The 20,122-nt window shown below is 44.0% G+C and overlaps 1 protein-coding gene across 2 annotated transcripts in view; it reads right to left on the minus strand.

The window, feature by feature from the left end:
- ccdc88c (coiled-coil domain containing 88C) overlaps window positions 1–20,122 on the minus strand; it is a 36,176-nt gene that overhangs the window by 4,273 nt on the left and 11,781 nt on the right. The window contains exons 7-32 of one of the 2 annotated variants that reach the window (XM_053845629.1): window positions 19,352–19,495; window positions 18,945–19,147; window positions 17,699–17,780; window positions 17,471–17,629; window positions 16,949–17,095; window positions 16,632–16,782; window positions 16,356–16,537; window positions 16,047–16,184; window positions 15,672–15,956; window positions 14,811–15,599; window positions 14,579–14,706; window positions 14,375–14,516; window positions 13,943–14,068; window positions 13,557–13,718; window positions 13,192–13,469; window positions 12,739–12,870; window positions 11,941–12,127; window positions 11,719–11,864; window positions 11,540–11,629; window positions 10,941–11,248; window positions 8,880–8,963; window positions 8,718–8,810; window positions 8,517–8,642; window positions 7,847–8,085; window positions 4,486–6,917; window positions 4,319–4,414 (exon numbers count right to left, since the gene is read on the minus strand). In XM_053845629.1, the coding sequence (XP_053701604.1) occupies window positions 6,165–6,917; window positions 7,847–8,085; window positions 8,517–8,642; window positions 8,718–8,810; window positions 8,880–8,963; window positions 10,941–11,248; window positions 11,540–11,629; window positions 11,719–11,864; window positions 11,941–12,127; window positions 12,739–12,870; window positions 13,192–13,469; window positions 13,557–13,718; window positions 13,943–14,068; window positions 14,375–14,516; window positions 14,579–14,706; window positions 14,811–15,599; window positions 15,672–15,956; window positions 16,047–16,184; window positions 16,356–16,537; window positions 16,632–16,782; window positions 16,949–17,095; window positions 17,471–17,629; window positions 17,699–17,780; window positions 18,945–19,147; window positions 19,352–19,495 (5,274 nt within the window). In that variant the 3' untranslated portion in view covers window positions 4,319–4,414; window positions 4,486–6,164. Of the gene's footprint in view, window positions 1–4,318; window positions 4,415–4,485; window positions 6,918–7,846; window positions 8,086–8,516; window positions 8,643–8,717; window positions 8,811–8,879; window positions 8,964–9,975; window positions 10,345–10,940; window positions 11,249–11,539; window positions 11,630–11,718; window positions 11,865–11,940; window positions 12,128–12,738; window positions 12,871–13,191; window positions 13,470–13,556; window positions 13,719–13,942; window positions 14,069–14,374; window positions 14,517–14,578; window positions 14,707–14,810; window positions 15,600–15,671; window positions 15,957–16,046; window positions 16,185–16,355; window positions 16,538–16,631; window positions 16,783–16,948; window positions 17,096–17,470; window positions 17,630–17,698; window positions 17,781–18,944; window positions 19,148–19,351; window positions 19,496–20,122 lie in introns of those variants that run through there. The other variant, XM_053845630.1, reaches the window with a different exon arrangement.

Genomic DNA, 20,122 nt, shown 5'->3' on the forward strand with positions numbered 1-20,122 from the left:
ACAAAACTGGACTGGATCAAGACCTTAAACATTGCCATCACTGCAACTCATGTAAAGCCAGAAACACCGCTCACTGCAGTCAGACATGTTGACCGCTGCCATGAGAAAAGTGGGGCCCCGACTTAAAAATACAACTCTTATTTTGTGTTCTCCCTTCCATGCCCACCTGAGCTTGATCGACTAATGGCATACACCTGGGTTTTGCGATCAACAACACCTGCTTATGTGCTCTGCTGTTCTATTGCTTTAACTTGGCTCTTTTTTAGGTTCTTTCCGGTCGGTTTTTGCTTCTTTGGTCCTTGAGATTTTATGATCGAATTTACCAGTCAGTCCTGTTCAGTGCTGTTTTCTCTTTTGCTGTATTTTCCACCATAAGCTTATTTAGTTTGTTCTATATTCCTCCCTCCCTGCCTGACGCTGTGTTGTGATTCTTGTTTCTTCTGTTTCCAGATTTATTGCTCGGTTCTGTTCATGTTCAGTGACGCCCACACTTCTTCCTTCCATCCTGTGTTATTTCATGAACTAACTAATTATAATTTGTATTCTCACTGTTGAGTCTCTTTGCTACTGGTTACCACTTGCACTTGGGTCCCTGACAGTCAGATCCGGCTCACAGCATTTAGAGCATATAAGCAGGTGTTGACTGCAGAATCAGTCCTGGGTGTGTGCCAGTAGCAGATCAAGCTCAGCGGTACAGAGGAGGGAACAGGAAATGTATCAACAAAATAAAAGCAGATCATGACAGAACACATTTTATCACCTAGTACAAAGCCAACACAACTTGCCGCCCCAAACCTCTCCACATGCATGACTTGTAGCTCCCGGTTTGGGGGCTTAAAACTATCTTCAGGGCTCAGTACTGACCACTGTATTTTGTTTACAAACAACCCTGTCATCAACACCTTCACCACTTTCCCTGGAGGAAGTGGGAATTCAATTACTGCTGTCACCTGGAGGGGAGGTTACCGTAGCAACGGCGCTGACATCAGCGCTAACAAGCCTGCGCGTAGGGTTCCTTTTGTAGAGGAATCTTAGAGCACATCTTCTCTAAGACGTGGGCTGTTATTGCATCCATGATGCCTTCAAAAGTGGTTTTCTCACTATAGATTTTTTCCCCCCTGACACCACCAGCAACCAGTTTGCAGCGATATACAGTTATATTTCAGAGTTTAGAACATTCACTCCAAATTTTCAGAAAGAAAGATTCATAAAGGCATCAAACTTTTCCATGTTCTTGTGAGTAGAAGAACAATCCTGTGAACTTGAACTGAACTGTGAACATGAACTGGCTTTAAAAACCATTTCCTCAAAGCTACAACACAAGAGTGTTTTGGATCTGACTTTGACTGTCAAGGCGCTTCGTGAATAACATAAATCCACTGCAGTATTTAAGCTCCAGTGTAGCCGCGACTCCTTTTTTAAACACCCAGCGGCAGCACTGAAGAGTCAGGTGCCTTCAAGAGCCTCCAATCCCCCGGAGAATCTTTGAGAATGATGGATTCATTCGTCGACAGCTCTGGGTGTTTCCTTTGGGAAATCTATCAGACTGTAAATGAACCTCAGACTCCATCGATTAGCGAGCGGGCCGAGCACTTTGCTCGCCAACAGGTGAGTTATGGGAGAGCAGGAGCGGGGGAGTCGTGCAGCACTCGTGACCTCACGTACAGATGCGTCAGCTCTGTGATGCGCTCGCTTCTCGTCCGCTCTGATGTTTGGACAGGCTGTTAAATATGATTTGTTAAATCTAAAGTCATGAACCACAGGGATTCCAGAGTGCGTTTGATGTTAGGAAAGGATGAAGCGTAGAGAGAGGAATGATTGTTACATCTGGCCATTATTTTCTCTCTCAGGGTGAGTCTTTCTTCCTCCTGAAGCATCATCACAGGCTTGAATTCCACTCCGATGATGCTACACTTGATCCCAAATCACTTTCACTCGGACATGAAACACGGCAGCGACACGCCTTTTTAGAATTGAAATGATACACGCACCATCTTTTCTCTTTGTGTTTGGCTTCTTAGAGCATAGAACTGTATTTCCACGAGCCAAACAAGATAAACACAATTCTTTTCTGTTCTGAGAGAACACTATAAATTGTCGACTAAGCTTTTTACCGCTGAAAACCAGCCGAGTGCTTGACACCGTGCCAGCGATTCAGCCACAGGTCAGCCGTTCCCCCGCTCATTAAGAACACTCCAGCCAAGCTCATTCCTTATTTAGGATCTGCTGGTCTGGTTTCATCCATATCAAAAGGCAGCAGGTGAGATGGTCAATGATCCGCTGAAGTGAGTATTGGCAACCACCACTGCAGCTTTTGGATGGTGAATTTTAAACACGATGCCTTCAGAGGGCCTCTGGAAAGGATGCGGCACTAGTCTGACATCAGTTGTGGAGCACATCTGTCCTCCACGGAACTCAAAAACCAGACGGAAGTGTTGAGATTGAGTCCCTACTGTTGAGATCCTGAAGTCGGTCGGACACAGGAACTGAATTGGGTCATGAGCATCGGTAAAGTCGGCACCAACTGGTTGCTTTCCTCCTCCGTTCAGGGAATTTCATATAGATATCGGAAAGCTAATATTAATAAAACACTTGCTACCAGTCTTAACTTATGTTCAGCATGACAGACTAGTGTCCCCTGCATTGGCTGACACACCTTTGGCAGTAAGACTGTCACCTTTTCTCTTGGACGAATGCTTATTTTCACCTTACCATTTCTGCGTTCTCAGCTATAGTGAATGAATATTTAAAAACAGTGATCAAACCAGCAAAGAAGTGAGAATATCTCAAACATCATTGTGACCCAAAACTAGTCCAACTGGATAGCGAACAACACTGATAAAACAAAGGCAGTTTCAGAAGCAAACAGCCTCAAACTAGCAGAACCCAGAACAGTTTGAGGCGTTCAGGTAATTCTCGCCGCCACAGTTGCCATTTGAAAAGACAAGCTTCCAAATGAGCCATTTAGAAGAGGAAAATTCATTATATACAGTATGTGACAGGCTGAAATCCTCATCGATCCATTCGTGACATCACTTGCTTTTCTCATTTCCAGTCACAACGTTGCATCACCAAAGACGGAACCAGTGGCTTCTGGCCAACACCTCATCTTAGAACCAGTGGGTTGCTTTCATGTAAAGCAGCAGTCGCGCACGACTGAATGTAGTCAGACTTGGCTGCCATTCAGGTGTTTAACAGGTCAGGCACATATTCCTTCTGCTGCAAGCCACTAACACTTCTGCAGCGCTACTTATTCAGGACCCACACATCAAATAGACTCCAGAGCTACCAGCCAGTAGCACCATCTTCCCTCTGATCTCACCACTTCTACCAAAAACAACAAACATTGTTCCACTATGAGGTTTTTTTTTTTCTGAACAGGAAGCAACTGCCTCATCTTTACAGGGTAGCGACCTCATGCAACGTCCCTGAACATATAATTTTTTACTCACTTCCTATTAAGAATGAATGAGGGAAAGTACAATGACGTATCTCGTATCAAGATATTCTTGTCACAGTCCAACACAGTGACAAGAATATCAAAACGAGGGGGTGGAACTGGAGAATGTGTTGCGAATGTGTGAGTCAAACTGAGATGATAATTCAAATGTTCATCCAAGGAGATGATGCATCTCTCTGGTAACTTCAAGTTCAACTCCAAAATGAATGAAGCAGCGCAAAGCCTCCCTCAAAACAGATGCACCTTTGTGTATCTAAAACAGTGGAAAAAAAACGACACCCTTTCCACACACTTCCCCAGACTGTTGGCAAATGGAAACAGGTCCTTGTGGAGGATGTGATGGAGACATCCCTACCATCGACGATGTGCGCAGGCAGATGGAATTTCAGCCAGAGTCATGAATGAATGCGCCAAAAGGTATTTAACTCTATATAAACCTTGGACTGCATGAGGGCAGCCCGCTAGTCTCCATCACAAATGCATCTTTATAGTCCAAACTATATGCTTTTTTTTTGGCTCAACTATTTCATGCAAGCGCTGCTGCCATGACAACGAAATCTTAAACATGACAGTGAATGAGGTTTAATAGCTTGTGAATGGCCATGAGAACTGAAACAGCAGCCTCAGCAGCTTCTCCTGCTGCTTCATAAACTAGATCATATTTGACGTGCCAGCATCTCTGAGGGCTTCACGTCAATAAATGATGAGCAGAGGGGCTTCAACAGCTGTACGGCCATTAACAGCACTTAAGAATCGATTCAGTATTGATGGAAAAACAATAGGAGGCTGCAACATATCTACACAAACCCCAGCTTCAGTCACACACACACAACAGAAATAAGAAGTGATATTTCTTACCGATGCGCTCCTGCGTGAAGAAGAAAGTGGTGGTGGCTCCCTCTCTCTCTCTCTCTCTCTTGCTCTTGCTCTCCAGTCCTCACCCTCTGACGCACACTAGACCACACATACAAAGGTTGTTGGTCTCGCCGCACACCCAGAATGTACACACACGTTTAACTACTTACCAACTTCTCCGGAGCGTGCCTCTGTTCATCACTCGGATCTCCTGCCTATCAACTCTAGCAACGACAGTGACATCATGGTCAACAAGTCATGACGGAACATTTGAAAGATAAAATCGTTTTAAAAGAAGCATTTTTAAAAATTCCATTGAACGTTCAGAGCAATTTTGACTGAAATAAAAACAACAAATCACTGTTTAATAAAAGAAAAACAGCACAAGCGATATTTAAAAACCTTTTATTTCTTAAGCTTTTTAAAAGAATTACCTCCTGTTTCTACTGAGTCTAGCAGCCTACGAAACATGGCATCAACCACAGGAATAAAGTTGTTTCAGTCGCTGAAGATAATGTCAGTTATTTAAACATGAATCTACTATGTGCAGTTTCACATCCTGCCAAACCAACCGGCAGCTCCAGAGAGAGTTAGAAAAAGCTCTAAAAATACATGTGCTGTTTCATCTGAAGCTGTGTGTGGATGCAGGAGATAACCCCCCCCGAAACAGACACTTGTGTTAATTTAAACAGGAAATTGGGGATAGATTGACAAAGCCAATGACAACAGCAGCACACTTCCACTCGCACTACACGCCACACTACAGTATTAAACCCGTAAAAACTACAAAAGTTGATAATTTCCAGTGAATTTTACAGTTTCATTTCACTTTGGTAGATCAGGTTTTTTTCGAGCAGGTATCCCAAATCTTTATAAAAGTCGAACATGTGCAGGTCAATAATTTAATGTATTGCATAAAAAAAGTTCATATTTACACCTTCATGTTTTCCCTCCAATGTTTCATGAATTCTTTTGGGTGGAGGGCGCAACACGCTGGTGTTACTTGGACACGGGGGCGAGGGGTCTGAAAGCCGACAGTTTTCCGGTTGCTCTCCTCACTTGAAATAGAATTTGAGATTTCGAAAGCAGCCTAACATATGTATTGAATCACTGTATGATGTGACCATTTCCTTATGGATGAGTGCAGTCTTATTTTTGCATGATTTTGGAAAGAAGCTTCATGCCTTTTTTCTCCTCATATTTGAGTGAGTAAGGATTAAAAAGTCACACTCAAGGCCGTCAACCGGTCTACACGCGTCCTGCTTGTGAAACCCCAGAGTTAGTAAGACACACCGTGCGTCGGAGAATATTCACGCGCGAACGCGAGTGAACCTGCAGTTGGGTCCAGTAAAGTGTCACAGTGTTGCTTGCTGGGAAAGAAAGCTAAGATGGGGAAGAGACTGTAATTTAACAGGGAGGAGCCCTTCAATCTCGCTTTGTTGACTTCTCGATATAGGTCGACCCGATCTTCTCGCTTCTTCACCGCTGCCACCCCCACACGCCCTCTCCGTCCACCCTACTGTGGTCATTTCCAGTGTTTGTCGTCAGGGATGGAGAGAGGTGTGATACATTCAAACTTCCGGATTCATTTCGAGGGGTCACGGACTGAGCTCCAGTTCTTCCACTTCAGTCACTTGCTCCTGCAGCATTTAAGCGTCAGGAAAATGTCAAATGTTGTGTTCCTTCAGTGATTCGCAAACAGAAGACAGTATGATGCAGTCGGGTAGCACAATCCTCCAGGACCAGCTCACAAAATAGACATTTTGATCAAGTAGTCAGTGTTCTTGGACTCCAGGAACCAGAGCACTGCAGTGTGGAGCAACACCCTCAGGCTCTCCGCAGATGCAGCTCACACACAGCCGTACTCGTACCACACCGTCTGCGGGTCATTGTTCGGGTCGGGCGACGCTGGTGTGCTTTTCGGACGCTCCACCGAGCCACTCCTCTCTCCCTCGCTCTTCAGGTGGGACTGAACTCCTGACCTGCCTTCTCGTAGCGCCTCGCTGTGTTCCATGCCGTTGTCGATCCGAGTGGAGGGCGCAGCCCTCACCGGTGTTACCATGGCAATCTCTCCTCTGTGATGAGAGGTGGCGCTGCTCTGCGGGGCGGGGTTCGGCTCTCGGCCGGGCGGTCGCTCCGCCTGCAGGTTGAGAGAGCTGGAATGATGGATGGGAGAGTTCAGGTAGCTGCCGTCTCCATGCTGACTGGTCGAGCCAGGCAGGCGAGCGGAGAGCGGCCTCTCTCTTCCATTAGCTAACCCTCCCTGACGCCGGACCACCACCTCAGACTGTTTAGGCGACCCTTCATGTCCGCGGAAGCTGTCCGGCCCGTTTGACCGGAGCAGATCAGCCGAAGCCAGGCTGAAGGTCCGACTCAGTGACTGGTTGGCTCTCTGGGTGACCGGCCGCCCAGGCGCTGGTGACTGACCGACAGGCTGGCGAGGAGATGGCTTCACGCTCTGTCCCGGTCTCTGATTCGAAGGTTGAACGGTCGGCGTGACGTAGCTGGTCGGGGTGCCTTGGTTTCTGCCAGCAGGAGCTGGGGAGACAGGACCTCTCGAGAAGTAGTCAGTTGTTAAGTCCTCTCTGCTTCCCGTCGACACCTGACAATGAAGACAGAGTCTTAGGTTAGACACCTACTGAGGTTTAGACCTGTTAACTCTATGAAGGGAAATTACTAACCAGTTTACTAACCTAGATCAGTGGGTCAGTGAACCCAAAATAAAGGTGCAAAATAATGAGTATGTCACAAGAAAAAGAGAAACCAAGTGGTGGAGAAAATCTTTGGTTCATCAGCTGAAGAAAATTACTGAAAAAAATAACAGAAATGGAGAAAGCGTCGACCCCTGAACTAACCAATTAATATCCATGTGCACCGTATGTTAACACAACACCTCATTTGAATCAAACCATCAGGGAAATAAACTGTTCAGAAGCTTAGAAAGACCTTTCTGAGTTGTGTGCACACCACATATCGAACAAAATGCTGACGCACCAGGCGTTCAGAAAATTTAGGGCTCGTCCTCAAGAAGAAGCTGAGGAAGTTAGATATATCAGGCGATAAAACTGCAACTAAGACTCAAAAGAATGTGTCTGGATTATCTCTACGTGAGTCACAAAACGAGTTTGAGGGAGTAGAAAGGCGTTTTCAACAAATGCCAATAGTTCATTATGATCATGATTCATGTATGGTATGGTAAACTTCAAAAGATGACTTCATCCCAGTATCTAAGTTACACTCTGTAGAGATAGATCAGTTTGGTTTGTCCCTCAGTGATGTCACAGCCTTGATAGCGCTGCATCAAGTACTTATATGGAACAGTTCAGAAAATTTTATGTAATTTTTTTAGGGTGGCAAATAAATGAAACAGAATTCTTTTTTTTGCTTCACTGATCCGTGAAAAAAAGGGAAGGTTTTCAAGCAGCTAAAACAAAATAAAAGACTTCAGAGTAAAACACATATGATAGACACATTAATTCAGGAGGAACACTCTCCGAAGAGCTTCGCATTCTGTGCTCAAGTCAGGCTCACCATCGGAGGCGACTTCAGATTGCTCTCCTGTAGAAACTGCTCCAGCGTCACCATCTCACTTCCAGGAGAGGAAGGCCTGGTTTTACTCTTGACCATGCCGCCGCGCTGCGGTTGGGCTCTCTGGGGCGCGTGGTCATACGGAAGGGTGGCGCTCCGTGAGAGGTTGAGCTGCGACTGGGTCAGACCCATGACATCATCGCTGGAGAGGCTTCCTGATCGAATCTGGCAGTCGGACGCATCTACGAAGAAATAGAGAAATTAAAAGTGAAGCACAGTCTGCTGAAGTGAAGCAGGCTTCAACTACTGAATTCATTAATACTTGTAAAAAAATGAAAACTTGTTTGACATTTTTCAAACCTTTGATCAGCTTCCCAGAAATATAAATGAACTAAATTTGCATAGATCACTGTTAGCAGGCTATATTATTATTTTTCTACTACTTCACTTTACTTAACTGGAGCTTTAACAATGACAAATTCAACAAGAAACAGTGAGAGATATTGCATCAAATCTCTTCTTTAAGTAACCTGAAATGCAGTCGCAATTATTGACAATCACGTAAGGCTACTAGTCTTATTATAAAATAAAATTCAGAGAAAGTGTGTGTTTCTGGTGACAGTTGTGACTCCAGTCCAGATCATGCGACTGCAGACCCATAAATCAAGGTTACCTTTGCAATTAACAGGCGAGTTGGAGCTCGACGTGTTGCGACTGTAGTCTGCTGATCCTGGACGAGCGCCGTTGTTGCCATGGTGACCAAAGACGGAGTCATGAGCGTCTTCGTCAAACAAAAAACCTGTAGGAAAGCTTGCCGTCAGTCTCAAGATGTGCTGCCATTATTTATTGAAGGACAATTTCAGCGCTCCCCCACCTCTAGGTCGCCGTGCTTGTCTCGAGCCAGAGATGCTGCTGAGTCCCATTGAGGACGTCTGGTGGTTCGGGGTGGAGCTCAGAGCAGTTTGTCCTGAGATCACAGCAGAAGTGTTATAATCTTATTTCAAGTCTTAAAAGCAGCAGTGAGACCTGTAGATACCTTTCGCATCCTCTCCGTTCACACTCTCGCTGCTGCCCCCTGGAGTACTACTGCGATACATGCTGTGGTTCTTATCCTTGAAACCTGTCAGCCAAGAGAGAGAAGTTCGTCATCCATCTATCTGGATCTTCCAGCGACAGTGAAATACAAGCAGCTGGGCAGAACAGCACGAGGAGATTTCAGGAGTGAAATCCAGTGTTAAGCTGCAGAGCAGACGACCAGAAGGAGGGTTGTGCAAATCAACGTGCAAAACTGTAATGTGCAATGCAACACAGCAGCTGCCTCAGAATATAAATGTCAACACTGCGACAATATAAGACCATTTGACACAACACTAGCTGAATAATTCAGAATGCTGCTGTTTCGAAGCCATTTGGATCTATGGACATTACGGTACTGAACATTAAGGTGATTTAGGAGTCTTAGAGGCACCTGTAAAGGCCTTTTCATTCCCACACACACTGCAGGCTGCAAGGCAACACAGGTGTTGACCGAAAAGGCATCTGGGAATGGGATTGAAATGGCAACCACAGAGTAACAGGCTGACCTGGGAGCCATGCCTGTTTGGGTAACAAGCTATTTTTCTAAACATTTCACATCAGTGCCAACACAACCACAGTAAGTGTTTCATAGATCAGATTAAATTCCCTTCATTCTTCCTTTACTCTTCCATAGCTTTAAGCTGTGGAAATATTCCTGATGTAATGCGCACAACCGGACACCAGGTGGCAGTAGCGCTACAGAGCTCTTGCAAATAGGCGGTAGAAGAGGAGACTACATACAGGTACATAGCAGCGAAGCCCATTCAAAGGAATGACAAAACCATGATGGTAAATCAACATTTTGTCAACATACTCTGATGAAAGTTCATTTATTTCAGTGATTTGATTAAATATGTTTTAAAAGGTTTCCGACTTGGGATCGTTTTTCTGGAGGAAAACAACACACTTTTAAATTGGCCAAAATATCACCACACAAACAGACATGGATACAACAAACAACTGTTAAACGCAGTGCAGGTGAATGCAGGGAAGCTTACGGTGCTGGGAAACGGGCAACTTGTGCACATATATTACGCCACATAATACTTACTAGTCACACAGCTGGATGAACAGCCATCTGCATCTGTTTTGCAATTTCTGTCCAAAGTTCAGGTTCAGTTTGTATGCGTGTGAGTGTGATTGAGTGTGTATGTAAGGGAGGGACTGATGAGGATGACGTGGTAAATAAAGAGGAGAAGGATGTTAGAATACACCGTCGGCTGTGATTGGCTGGACAGTGGTGCTCTCAAATGAGAGGTCAGTGGAAGACCAGAACCGCAGTCGTCTGCTCAGAGAAAGGGGTTGTCGGGGGGTGTTGGAGGCGGGAGGAGAGGAGGATGAAGAAGAGGAGGAAGATGAGGAGTAAAGGAACTTGTCTTGACTCTTACTACGTAGAAAACGAAAACGTTTTGGAGCAGGAGGGGCTGATGGGATGAGAGAAATGGAGAGAGGTGGAGACAAATAAAGAGGATTTGATGAGAAAATGAAAAGAAAATGTTATTCTTGTAGTGGGTAGAGACGAACAATGGAACATAACTGCAAAAATTACACAATGACCAGGAGAATATGGAGCGGCGATGGAGGCTGTCCGTATGGGGGAATTAATGTTGTTACCACAGGGCGCCTTCAAGAGTTATGGACCTCTAAGCTCTACTCATTTTACATAACAAAACCTAACACAACTAAACAAAATAAATAACTCAATAAATATACAGGCTTGCAGATACACTTTTTTTCCCAGACAGAAACAAAAAATTACCGCCATACATGCTGCTATGTCTGTGTTGTAGAGGCAGCATGAATTCAGGGGAAAAAAGTCTACAGCACCACCTAGCGGATGAATGGTTCAGCGCATCTTTGAAGCGTCAGACGTAATAAAACTTCTAGCTCAGTTACACGTCTGCACAAAAATCACGGTATGGGATTGAGCCAGCAACAAAATGACCAAAACATTGGTTATAGAGGGCAAAAATATAAATTCCATTTGCCTGGGAATAATGTTGTGTGGGTAAGAGGTTACCTCTGCCGACAGGTGTCAGAGCTGGACTTCGGGGTCCCAGGCTGGGGCTGCTGCTATGGACGCTGTGTTGACCCTGGGCGTGGCCATTCGACTGCTGTGAGTCGCTGCCCATTCTGACTGGCACTGGGGGTGGAGTCTCAGGGGGGAGGAGTGGGGGTGGCGATGGCAGAGGGATGTCCGGGGCGCTCCTCGTCCGTTCTTTATCTTTAGCCTTCTCCTTGTCTGCATCGCCCCCTCTCTCCCTGCTGCTCTCTTTTCGAGGTTTGATGAGTTTGGCTAAGGCTTTGGCACCAGACCACTGACTCCTCCTGATTACACATGGAAATTCATGAACACAGCCTCAAAATATTGAACTGACATGAAGACTAGACTAGAGACGACGCACATTAGAGAGGCATTTAGTATTTTAAAGGAAAACCTACGAGCAAATAAGTGTAATAAAGAGGAGAAAACCAAACAAAACACACTATTCTAAACTTGTAAACGTGTTGGTATATAGTTGTAAGCAAAATATATAGTAGTAAGTATAACAGTAAGTTGTTATATAGTGGTAATATTATATAGTAATAAGTATAATTGTCAGCAAAAAAAGTTCGTACTTCTTTGGAGTGGGTTCGTAAAACTTGTACTGATCCATTATCTTCTCCTCTAGTTTCTCTTTCTGGCGACGAAGTGCATTCAGCTTGTCACTGAAGACAAAAAACAGAGGTTAGTTCTAGTTTCACTGCAATTGCTAGCGGTTCGTCGTGAAGAGATGAGAGTAAAACAGCATATTTACATGTAGAGTTTCTGTTCTTGGTGATAGTGCTCTTTGCTCTCCATGCTTCTCTCCAGTAAAGTGTGATTCTGCTGACTCAGCAGGTTGATCTGACTTAGGAGGTGGTGGTTTTCCTCCTCTAGGTTTCCTTTGAGTCGACTTAAAAGCTGAATAAACACACATTACCAGTCCTTAGTGGAGGGGGATGACGGACAGAGATTCGAAACAAATCCGATGCTTTACCTCACAGTGGTTGTCTAGCTTGGTCATGGTCAAGTCCAGACCCTGGTGTTGCTCCGTCAGGGTATCGTATCGAGTCATCCAGCGACTCACTTCGAGCTGGGCTGCACTTAAAGAGCTTTTGAGGTCATTAATGCGCTGCTGGAAGCCCTCCTGCTGCTCCACCTGCTGGGACTGGCTTTGCGTCAACCTGGAAAAAGACAAGGAAAGAAAACAATTAGTCGAGTTTGCAATGTCCTCAATCTGATGACACATGAATAATCCAGGACTGTGAACAGCATGGATTTCAAAATGAACTGCTTGACCTTTGCTGAGAGACTTCAGCGCACACTAGGAGCTCACTGATAAACATGAATTGCTTGTCAGAAATTATTACACCAACTTATTAATATCTGATACAACAAAACTGCTGTTGCACAGGCTACTTTTTAGTTCACGGATACAAGTAATCGGTCACACATGCTTGACCTTTTAAAACCACGCTGTGCAACGTTGACTGACCAACATTCTGTTAGCGTACCCTTCAACCCCACAGTAAACATTGACCTCAGTACTCACTTCCCATTACAACATGGATGACAAAGAGACTTTATCTAGGGACCAAGAAAATGACCAAACAGCATATTAACCCCATGGGAAGGATCAGCATGTCGTCCTTCACACACAATAAAAATCATGATTTACTTTTAATTCATCTGGGATTCTGCTCAGTAAGCACGTATTTAACCATGAAGACTGAGGAAAACAAAAACAGTGGGTCATCAGAATCTTTTGTGTGGATCGTTTTTAAAAATAGTTTACCTGTCCACCTCTGACTTCAGCTGAAGGTTCTCCTGCTGTAGTAAACGATTCTTCTGATGCTCCTGCTGAAGGTCCTCGTTCTCCTTCTGACCTTCCTCCCATTTAACTTTCTGCTGCATCAAAGAGCAATATCTGCACACAAGCAACACACATTAAGTCAATAACTTCTACACATGGTAATAACTTTTCTTTTTTTGCTGTCTGCAACATACCACATAGGTGTAGACACCCGAAATGTTTTGATACCAACACTCAAAACCACACGTTGTCCAGATCGCATTGACATGAGTAGGATGTATAAAGGCAATAAGTCTCACAATATGTCTGTTATCGAACCTGAGTCATTGAAAAAATGCTTCCATTTTTAACCTTCCAATCACTTTCCAATGCAAAAAAACACCCCACAACCACATGGGTGCAAAGAAGGCAAAGTGATTCCATTTGAAAACCTACTGGCTGTGAAGTGTTCGATGCTCAGTCTCCAGCGCCCTCTGCTTCCGTTTCAGTGCAGTGTGATGAGTGATGAGCTGCTCATACTCGTGTGCTTGCCGCTCGTGAACGTTCAACAGGCGCTCGTGGTCACTGAGCACGCTCTCACGCCCACGCCACGCCTCTTCGCGCTGCCGCTGCCACGACTCCACCTCTGTTTCCAAGGCAGTGACTTGTCCCTGCAGCACGGCATTCTGGGCCATTAAAGAAGCGCTCTCTGAGGACAGCGTGGAGCTCTCAACCTGATGGATAGTTAGAATGAAAACAACTGATAATAATCGATAAACTAAATCTCCAGAAAGTGACAGTCACACGTCTAAAGACCGTACCTGCAGTTTGGCTGTCTGCGTGTGCAACGCTGAGTTCTGTTCTTGCAGGGACGTGGTGTGGCACTGCAGTGACACTATCTGGCCGTTGAGAGCAGCGTTCTGGTTTTCCAACTGCTTCAATTGTTCCTTCAACAAACTCCTCTCAGTCTGCAGGGACGAGTTCTGAGGGGGACAAACCTCTGAATGAATATTCAAGACAGTGATTCAACTTTATTAAGTAGATGTAGTTGCTTTAAATGCAGTATATAACGTGGACCTGAAGGACCACTTGATAAAATCTATATGATGAAAATGATCTATACTTTGTCTTAAAGTGTGGTCGTGACGAGACCATGTCTGGATGCAGTCGATTTCGAGACAAGACCAAGACCTCTGAAAACACTCACACTCTTCTCCAAGTCAATGAGATGGTCTTTAATGCGAAGCAGCTCAGCAGTGGCCGAAACCTGTCCTCGATCGTCGCCTAAATGCTTCTGTAGATTGACTCGGCCTTCTGCCACTTTGCGGTTCATCTAAAACATACATGCATTAACTTTAGTAATGAAAGTTATAAATTTCACAATTTCAAAGCATTTCTAAGGAAAAGTTGAAGACATGATCACTTCCATGTGGTTAAAAACATCACAAAGAGTTTTTTTTTTTGTATCTCATCAATTTCATTGAGTTAACCATAATGTGCACACCCAGATACAATCTCAATAATATTTTTTACATTTTTTACCACTTTGCAAAATGCAGAAAACATTTGATGCAACACATTTCAGACTGAACGACAAACGTTAGGATAGTAAAAAGTGTCCATAGATAGACAGTCTTACAGTGGCTAACTCAGCCAGCAGCGCATCGTTGTTTGCTTTGCTCTCCTCAAGTTTCCTCTCCAGGCTGGATATTTTCTCCTCCTTAACCTTCATTGTCTTCTGGACCGTCTCCTCCAGTCTGGACTCCAGCAGCCGGTACTTGCTAAAATACATGGAGAAAAGATTAGCGACGATGAAACTACACAACTCAACAGCCTCAGCTACCTGTCTTCCAGTGTGTGTTCCTGCTGCAGCAGCTTCTCCTTGTTCAACCCGACCTTCTCCAGTTCTTCATTGAGTCTTTCCAGCTCCACACTCTGCTGCTGAACGGTTAACTTTGCAGACACCAGATCCTACACAAAATATTCAAAAGTAAGTAAGTAAACTCAAGTTAATTCATCTCATTAATTGTGTTGTTGTAGCATTGTCGCATTGTAGTCATTATTAGTAAGTATACCTCTCTTAATGTCACCAGAGTTCTCTTGTCGATGGTGGCTTGTTTCTGAAGCTCCTTGTTGTCCCTCTCCAACTGTTTTGCTTTGACTGCCACATCCCTGAGTCTCTCTGCCTCTTTATTCAAAGTCATGACTTCCTTCTTTACAACAGTCAGCTGTGAGATCTTCTCCTCCACCTCGGTCTCTTTTCCTTCCAGCAAAGTTCTGATCTTCCAGCTTTCCTTCTCCATGTGCTTCCGACCATTCTCAGACTGATTCAGCTCCAGCTGTAGCTTCTTCCTCTCGCACTCAACTTCTTCTCTCCTGTGCCGCTCCTCACTTAGTTCCTCCTTCACTTTTTTCAGTTCTTCCACTCTACTTTGCATCTCCTGCCTTTCCTCCTCCATCTCAACTTGCTCCCTCTTGCTTCTCTCCATCTCCTTCTCCAACTGCTGCTTCTCCTGGTTTAGAGCAGCAGCATTTACTTCCATCCTCTCCACCCTCCTCCTCTCTCCCTGAGCTTCCTCCTTCACCACTTCAAGCCGTCTCTCCATCTCTTGCATCTCCCGTTGAAGCTCCTTGTACTCCTCCTGCTGGCTTGTTAAGCGGGCGGCCAGAGAGCGCTGGGACTCCAAGGAGCAGCGGAGCTCCAAGTTTTCTTTTGACAGTTGTTCCCTTTCAGTTTCCTGCTTGTGGAGACTCTCCTCAGCCACCTCTGCCTCCCGCTTCAATCTGTGCACCTCCTGCTCCAGCGACGATAGTTGCTTCTCTAAACTGTCTGTCCTCTCGTTGCAAGTACGCAGCGATTCCACCTGAAAGACAAGCTTTGTTTGCTTAAAATGTCTTAATAACACCAGTGTATGAGAAGTGAGAAACACAATTACCTCTCTGTTGAGAGCCTCCCTATTCCTTTCAAGCCTGGCCACCTCCCTCTCTGCTTCCTCACACCTTCCTGCCCGCTCTCTCAACTTTTCGGTCTCTTCATTAGACAGCTTGAGCTGAGTCTCGAGACTGGCCAGTCGTGAGCTGGTTTCAGTCACGTTCTGGTGGAGGATTAGATTCTCTGCCTCCACCTCACGGACCCTTGCCTCACTGTTAGATTGTGCACGCTCACGTAGTGACATCACTGCCTCGGAAAGGTGCGACTTTTCACTCTCCAACGTGGAAATCTGATTGGAGAGAAGCATGAGTCCAGGTTTAAAAAAAAACAATTTCACTTCTGTGGGTGGGAGAAAGAGAAAGTGAGAATTTGAGATCACCTGTTTGTCCTTTTCAGCCCTCAGCGTCTGCAGCTCTCTTTCCAGAATCTGTTTTTCTTTTAGAAGGTCCTCTCCAAGAGATTCCATGTCCTGCATGGTTTGTCTCTCCTGGTTCAGTAGGCCTTGTAGGTGTTCCAACTGTAAGTAAAGGCAACATTTGCATGATTATTTGTTAGGAAAGAAAAAAAAAAATCCAAACCCTACCACTAAAAATATAGAGGTGACAAATGCCAATATAATCCACAAGTAAGTGCTGTAACTTCAATATCCAGCATATAAGGTGACAACAGCTGCAACCCAAGGTTCTACCTTCTTGATGAAGCCCTGTTTCTCTCTTTCCAACTCATGCGTACGAAGCTGCTGCTCCTGAAGTTTGTGATTTTCCTCTTTCAGACCCTCATTTGAAGACTGTAGCTCCCGGTTTTCCTTTTCCAACTTGAGCACTCGGCTGGAAACACACTCGTTTAGCTCATGGACCAGGGACTTTTGAGCTGCAGCAGAAATAAGTGAAAGAAAAGATGGATTAAAGTGTCCATAATTTGAGTTTTTCTAGCGATAAAGACATTGGAGGGTATGTGTTCTTACTTCCAGAGTTTGAGATGTCATGATTTTTGGACAACTGTTCGAGCTCCCAGCCAAGATGTGCAGATTCATTCATGCTCTGTTTGTGTCCTATCTCCAACAGCATGTTCTCCTCCACCAGCTCCTCAAGCCTCTGACGTTCACTGTCTCTTTCCTATAGAAAAAAAGGGCATTTAGGAAAATAGTAGCAAGAAAATTCTTTTCCCAAGATTCACCAGAATTCTTTGCCTATTTTATATTGATAAAACATCTGCAGTGTTTGGCAAAATACTTCAAAGGGCCCAATCTAGCTCTAAAATATAGACAGGGAGTAACTGTACCATTTCCAGGTCCTGTATTTTTGCTCTCAGAAGCAGGTTATCCTTTTCCAGTGTGTGCAGTTTATCGCAGCGCCCCCTGGAGGCCGACAGTTGCTCCTCCAACAGGACCTTTGTCTCCATTAGAGTCAAGTTGTCCTCACGAAGCTCCTAAAGAGGGGGAAATGTGCATTTTAAGGAGATTGTCACTGCCAGGTGTTGTTCTTCTTTCTCTCAAAGACTGATGTGTTTGAATTATTTTTTGTGAATAGAGGCTGTTGTCAAGGAGACCGGACTGAAAGACCAGTCGGACTGGCAACTGGGGAATAATCAAATTAGGCAAAGGAAGGATTAGAAAAACCTTTTTCACTAATCTTTGGTTCACTGTCATCTACTGTGATGAATAGTGTGAAACAACATTATGAAATCTGGTTTGACAAGACAATTAGCTGCAGGCTGAGGAACAACATAAACTGTGAGATACACCAGAACCTGCCACTCTGCACATGACAGCGATGCAAGTTCTCATGTTCTGCCATGCATTACCTCAACTCTGGTCTTATAGAAGTGGACATCGTTGAGTTTATCTTTACATCTGGTCAGTTCAGTCTCCAGCCGGTCAACACGCGAGGCCTTTTCTCTCAATGAGTCCACTTCATCTCGGTATACTCGGACAGAGCGTGCCTCACAAGACAGTGCCTGGTTCTAAAGAGCACAAATATTCACGTCAGATAAAAAGCAAAACTGATAAACTATGAAAGGAAACGCGCCGACCTCTTGTCTTAAACGCTGCAGTTCCTGATCAAGGCGCTCTGACTCATGTTTGGAATCCATCAGCTGCTCGATCTTCTCTTCCCTGCACACACACATACACAGGCCTGTTAGGCGTTCAAGCTCCACACAATCCATATTGAAAACCAAAGGTGGAAATGACTGCTTTAATGTCTATAGTGCTTTTGTTCCACCACAATTCTCTACACAGTTACTGTATGTAGCATTAAGACAGATATTTAAATAAATAAATAAATAGTAATCCTTAAGAACACAGCAGGATTTTACATTCAGAGTATTTTTATTGCTATTATTTTGAAAAATACCCTCTCTAGGGAGCACTTCCATCAACAGGAAACACGTTGACTGAAACTCAACAGCGATAAAAACAAAAAAGCTTTTTGAGCCTGTGCTTTCCCACTTTTGTGTTTAGTTTGTCATTGATCTTGGACTTTAGATGATGAAAACTGATATAACAATTTTACACTAAGGGTTTGTGAAATTACAAACTCGAAAAAAATTGTACTTCTTTCAATCATTAATAACAATTTTAGTAAAAAGGTTTGTAGATCTCAGAGCGATCAAAGTGATGAATACTCAAGACACACTTTTACTTTTACCACAGTACAGTTTGGTAGCTTAACCTACAGTAAGTAACACACAGCCTCTGTTTCTCCTACAGACACGAGATTGAAGTATAAATCATCATGTCGATTACAGATACTAAACTCATACATACATAATCGATGGGTGAAATCCTGACTGCAGAAATTACAAGACATTACAAAGACAGACATTGTAAGTGGTGCTCATAGACAGAAATAGATCCCTCACCCAATTGTACAGAGGCTATGTGATCGCACTTCAGAGGAGGAAGCTCGCTAAATAAGAGGGAACATTTACCATGCTTGACCGCCTTCAAACACATGAGTGTAATAGTAATAGAAGTAAAGATCTGTAATGCACTTATGAGAGAGTGAAAAACCTCACTAACGCTAGCACAGAGAATATGATCTTCTGGAAACATGATAATAAGATTGACAATTCAGTGCTGGAGAGTCTTATCCTCATGACATTTAATCTAAGTAGATCACATGGTTTTAAACTTGTTAAGTGTGCCTTAAAAAAAAACGTATGAAGACAACATCTAGAACTATCTGTGAATACATCTCACAACTTCATTCATCTTTTTGCCATCGTAGGATAAAGTCTGATTTGGACAGCTCTGCAAATGGCAATTCTAACTCACAGTTCTTGTCGGTATCGGCGCAGCTTGGCCTTGGTGTCTGCCAGCTCCACAGACAGGTGTTGTTTCTCCTCTTTGGTCAGCTTGGGTCCGTTTAGGATCCCGTTATTTATGGAGATATTTCTTTGCTCCTGGTTGTTCATTCTTCCATCCTGGGGATGCAGACTGGAGAGATAGTCGCGCTCTTGTGTCAAATCCACTATCACCTGAAAAGTATACATCAAAATGTCAACAGGATTGTAGTGTTTACAAAAAGCACCTCCAAAATATTTATAAGCAAATGTTTAAAAAAAAATTTTATAGTACATTGAGTGGGACAAGATTAGATTTGATCACTATGCCTTAAAAAACCTGACAAAATGGTTTCACTTGTATACATCTCATGTATAGCACTTGTTTTGCCTCAGTACCTCGCTGGCCTTGTCTCTCTGGTCAATAAGCTGCCGCAAGGACGTGGCCATGCTGCGTGACAAAGGCTCCAGCTCTTCTTGAGCCAGTCCTGGTTTTTCATCGAGCCAGGAGAGGTCCAGAACATTCAGCTGGTTGTGGGTCACCTGGAAGACACAGATGTAAATAAAATAAAAATAAATAATAACAAACAGATTGCAGGTGAATACAGACTTACGGACACATTTTTGTTGTTTATTTATGGTCTATTTAAAGTTGTTTTTAATTTAACAGTTTACATGATCAGTCTCATATTAACAAAACAACACTACTATGTTTAAAAAAATAAGTATTATAACTATAATTTTATGACATGGTATGAGAAAAATGTAATGCATGTTTACGCTTAGTCACGACTTTATTATGCCTAACTAGTAGTTAAACACATTCTTGGTTTGCACTGGTTGGGAAACCACGGCTCTGCAAACATTCCGGCACATTTATCCCCCAAAGACAGACGCGGTCCAGTAATATTGGAAATAACAAGTGTTTATAGCTGCTAACGCTTGCTTTATAACATCAGTAAAGGATGTAGGATATCTGGATCAAGGGAGCCTCGATTGCACCGAGAGCAATTGGATGTCAGTTCCAGTACAGTATGAAGGCTTTTGGCCTTCAGACCCACAAGATCCAAATGAAGTGGAAACCTCACAAGCTATTGGATGTATCCATGGAACATGACTGTGCAAATTGAATCGCTTAACAGCCTGTGGCTTGAGCAGACATGAACGAGA

Source organism: Synchiropus splendidus, chromosome 16, assembly GCF_027744825.2.
Source record: "Synchiropus splendidus isolate RoL2022-P1 chromosome 16, RoL_Sspl_1.0, whole genome shotgun sequence".
Classification (NCBI taxonomy): Eukaryota; Metazoa; Chordata; class Actinopteri; order Syngnathiformes; family Callionymidae; genus Synchiropus; species Synchiropus splendidus.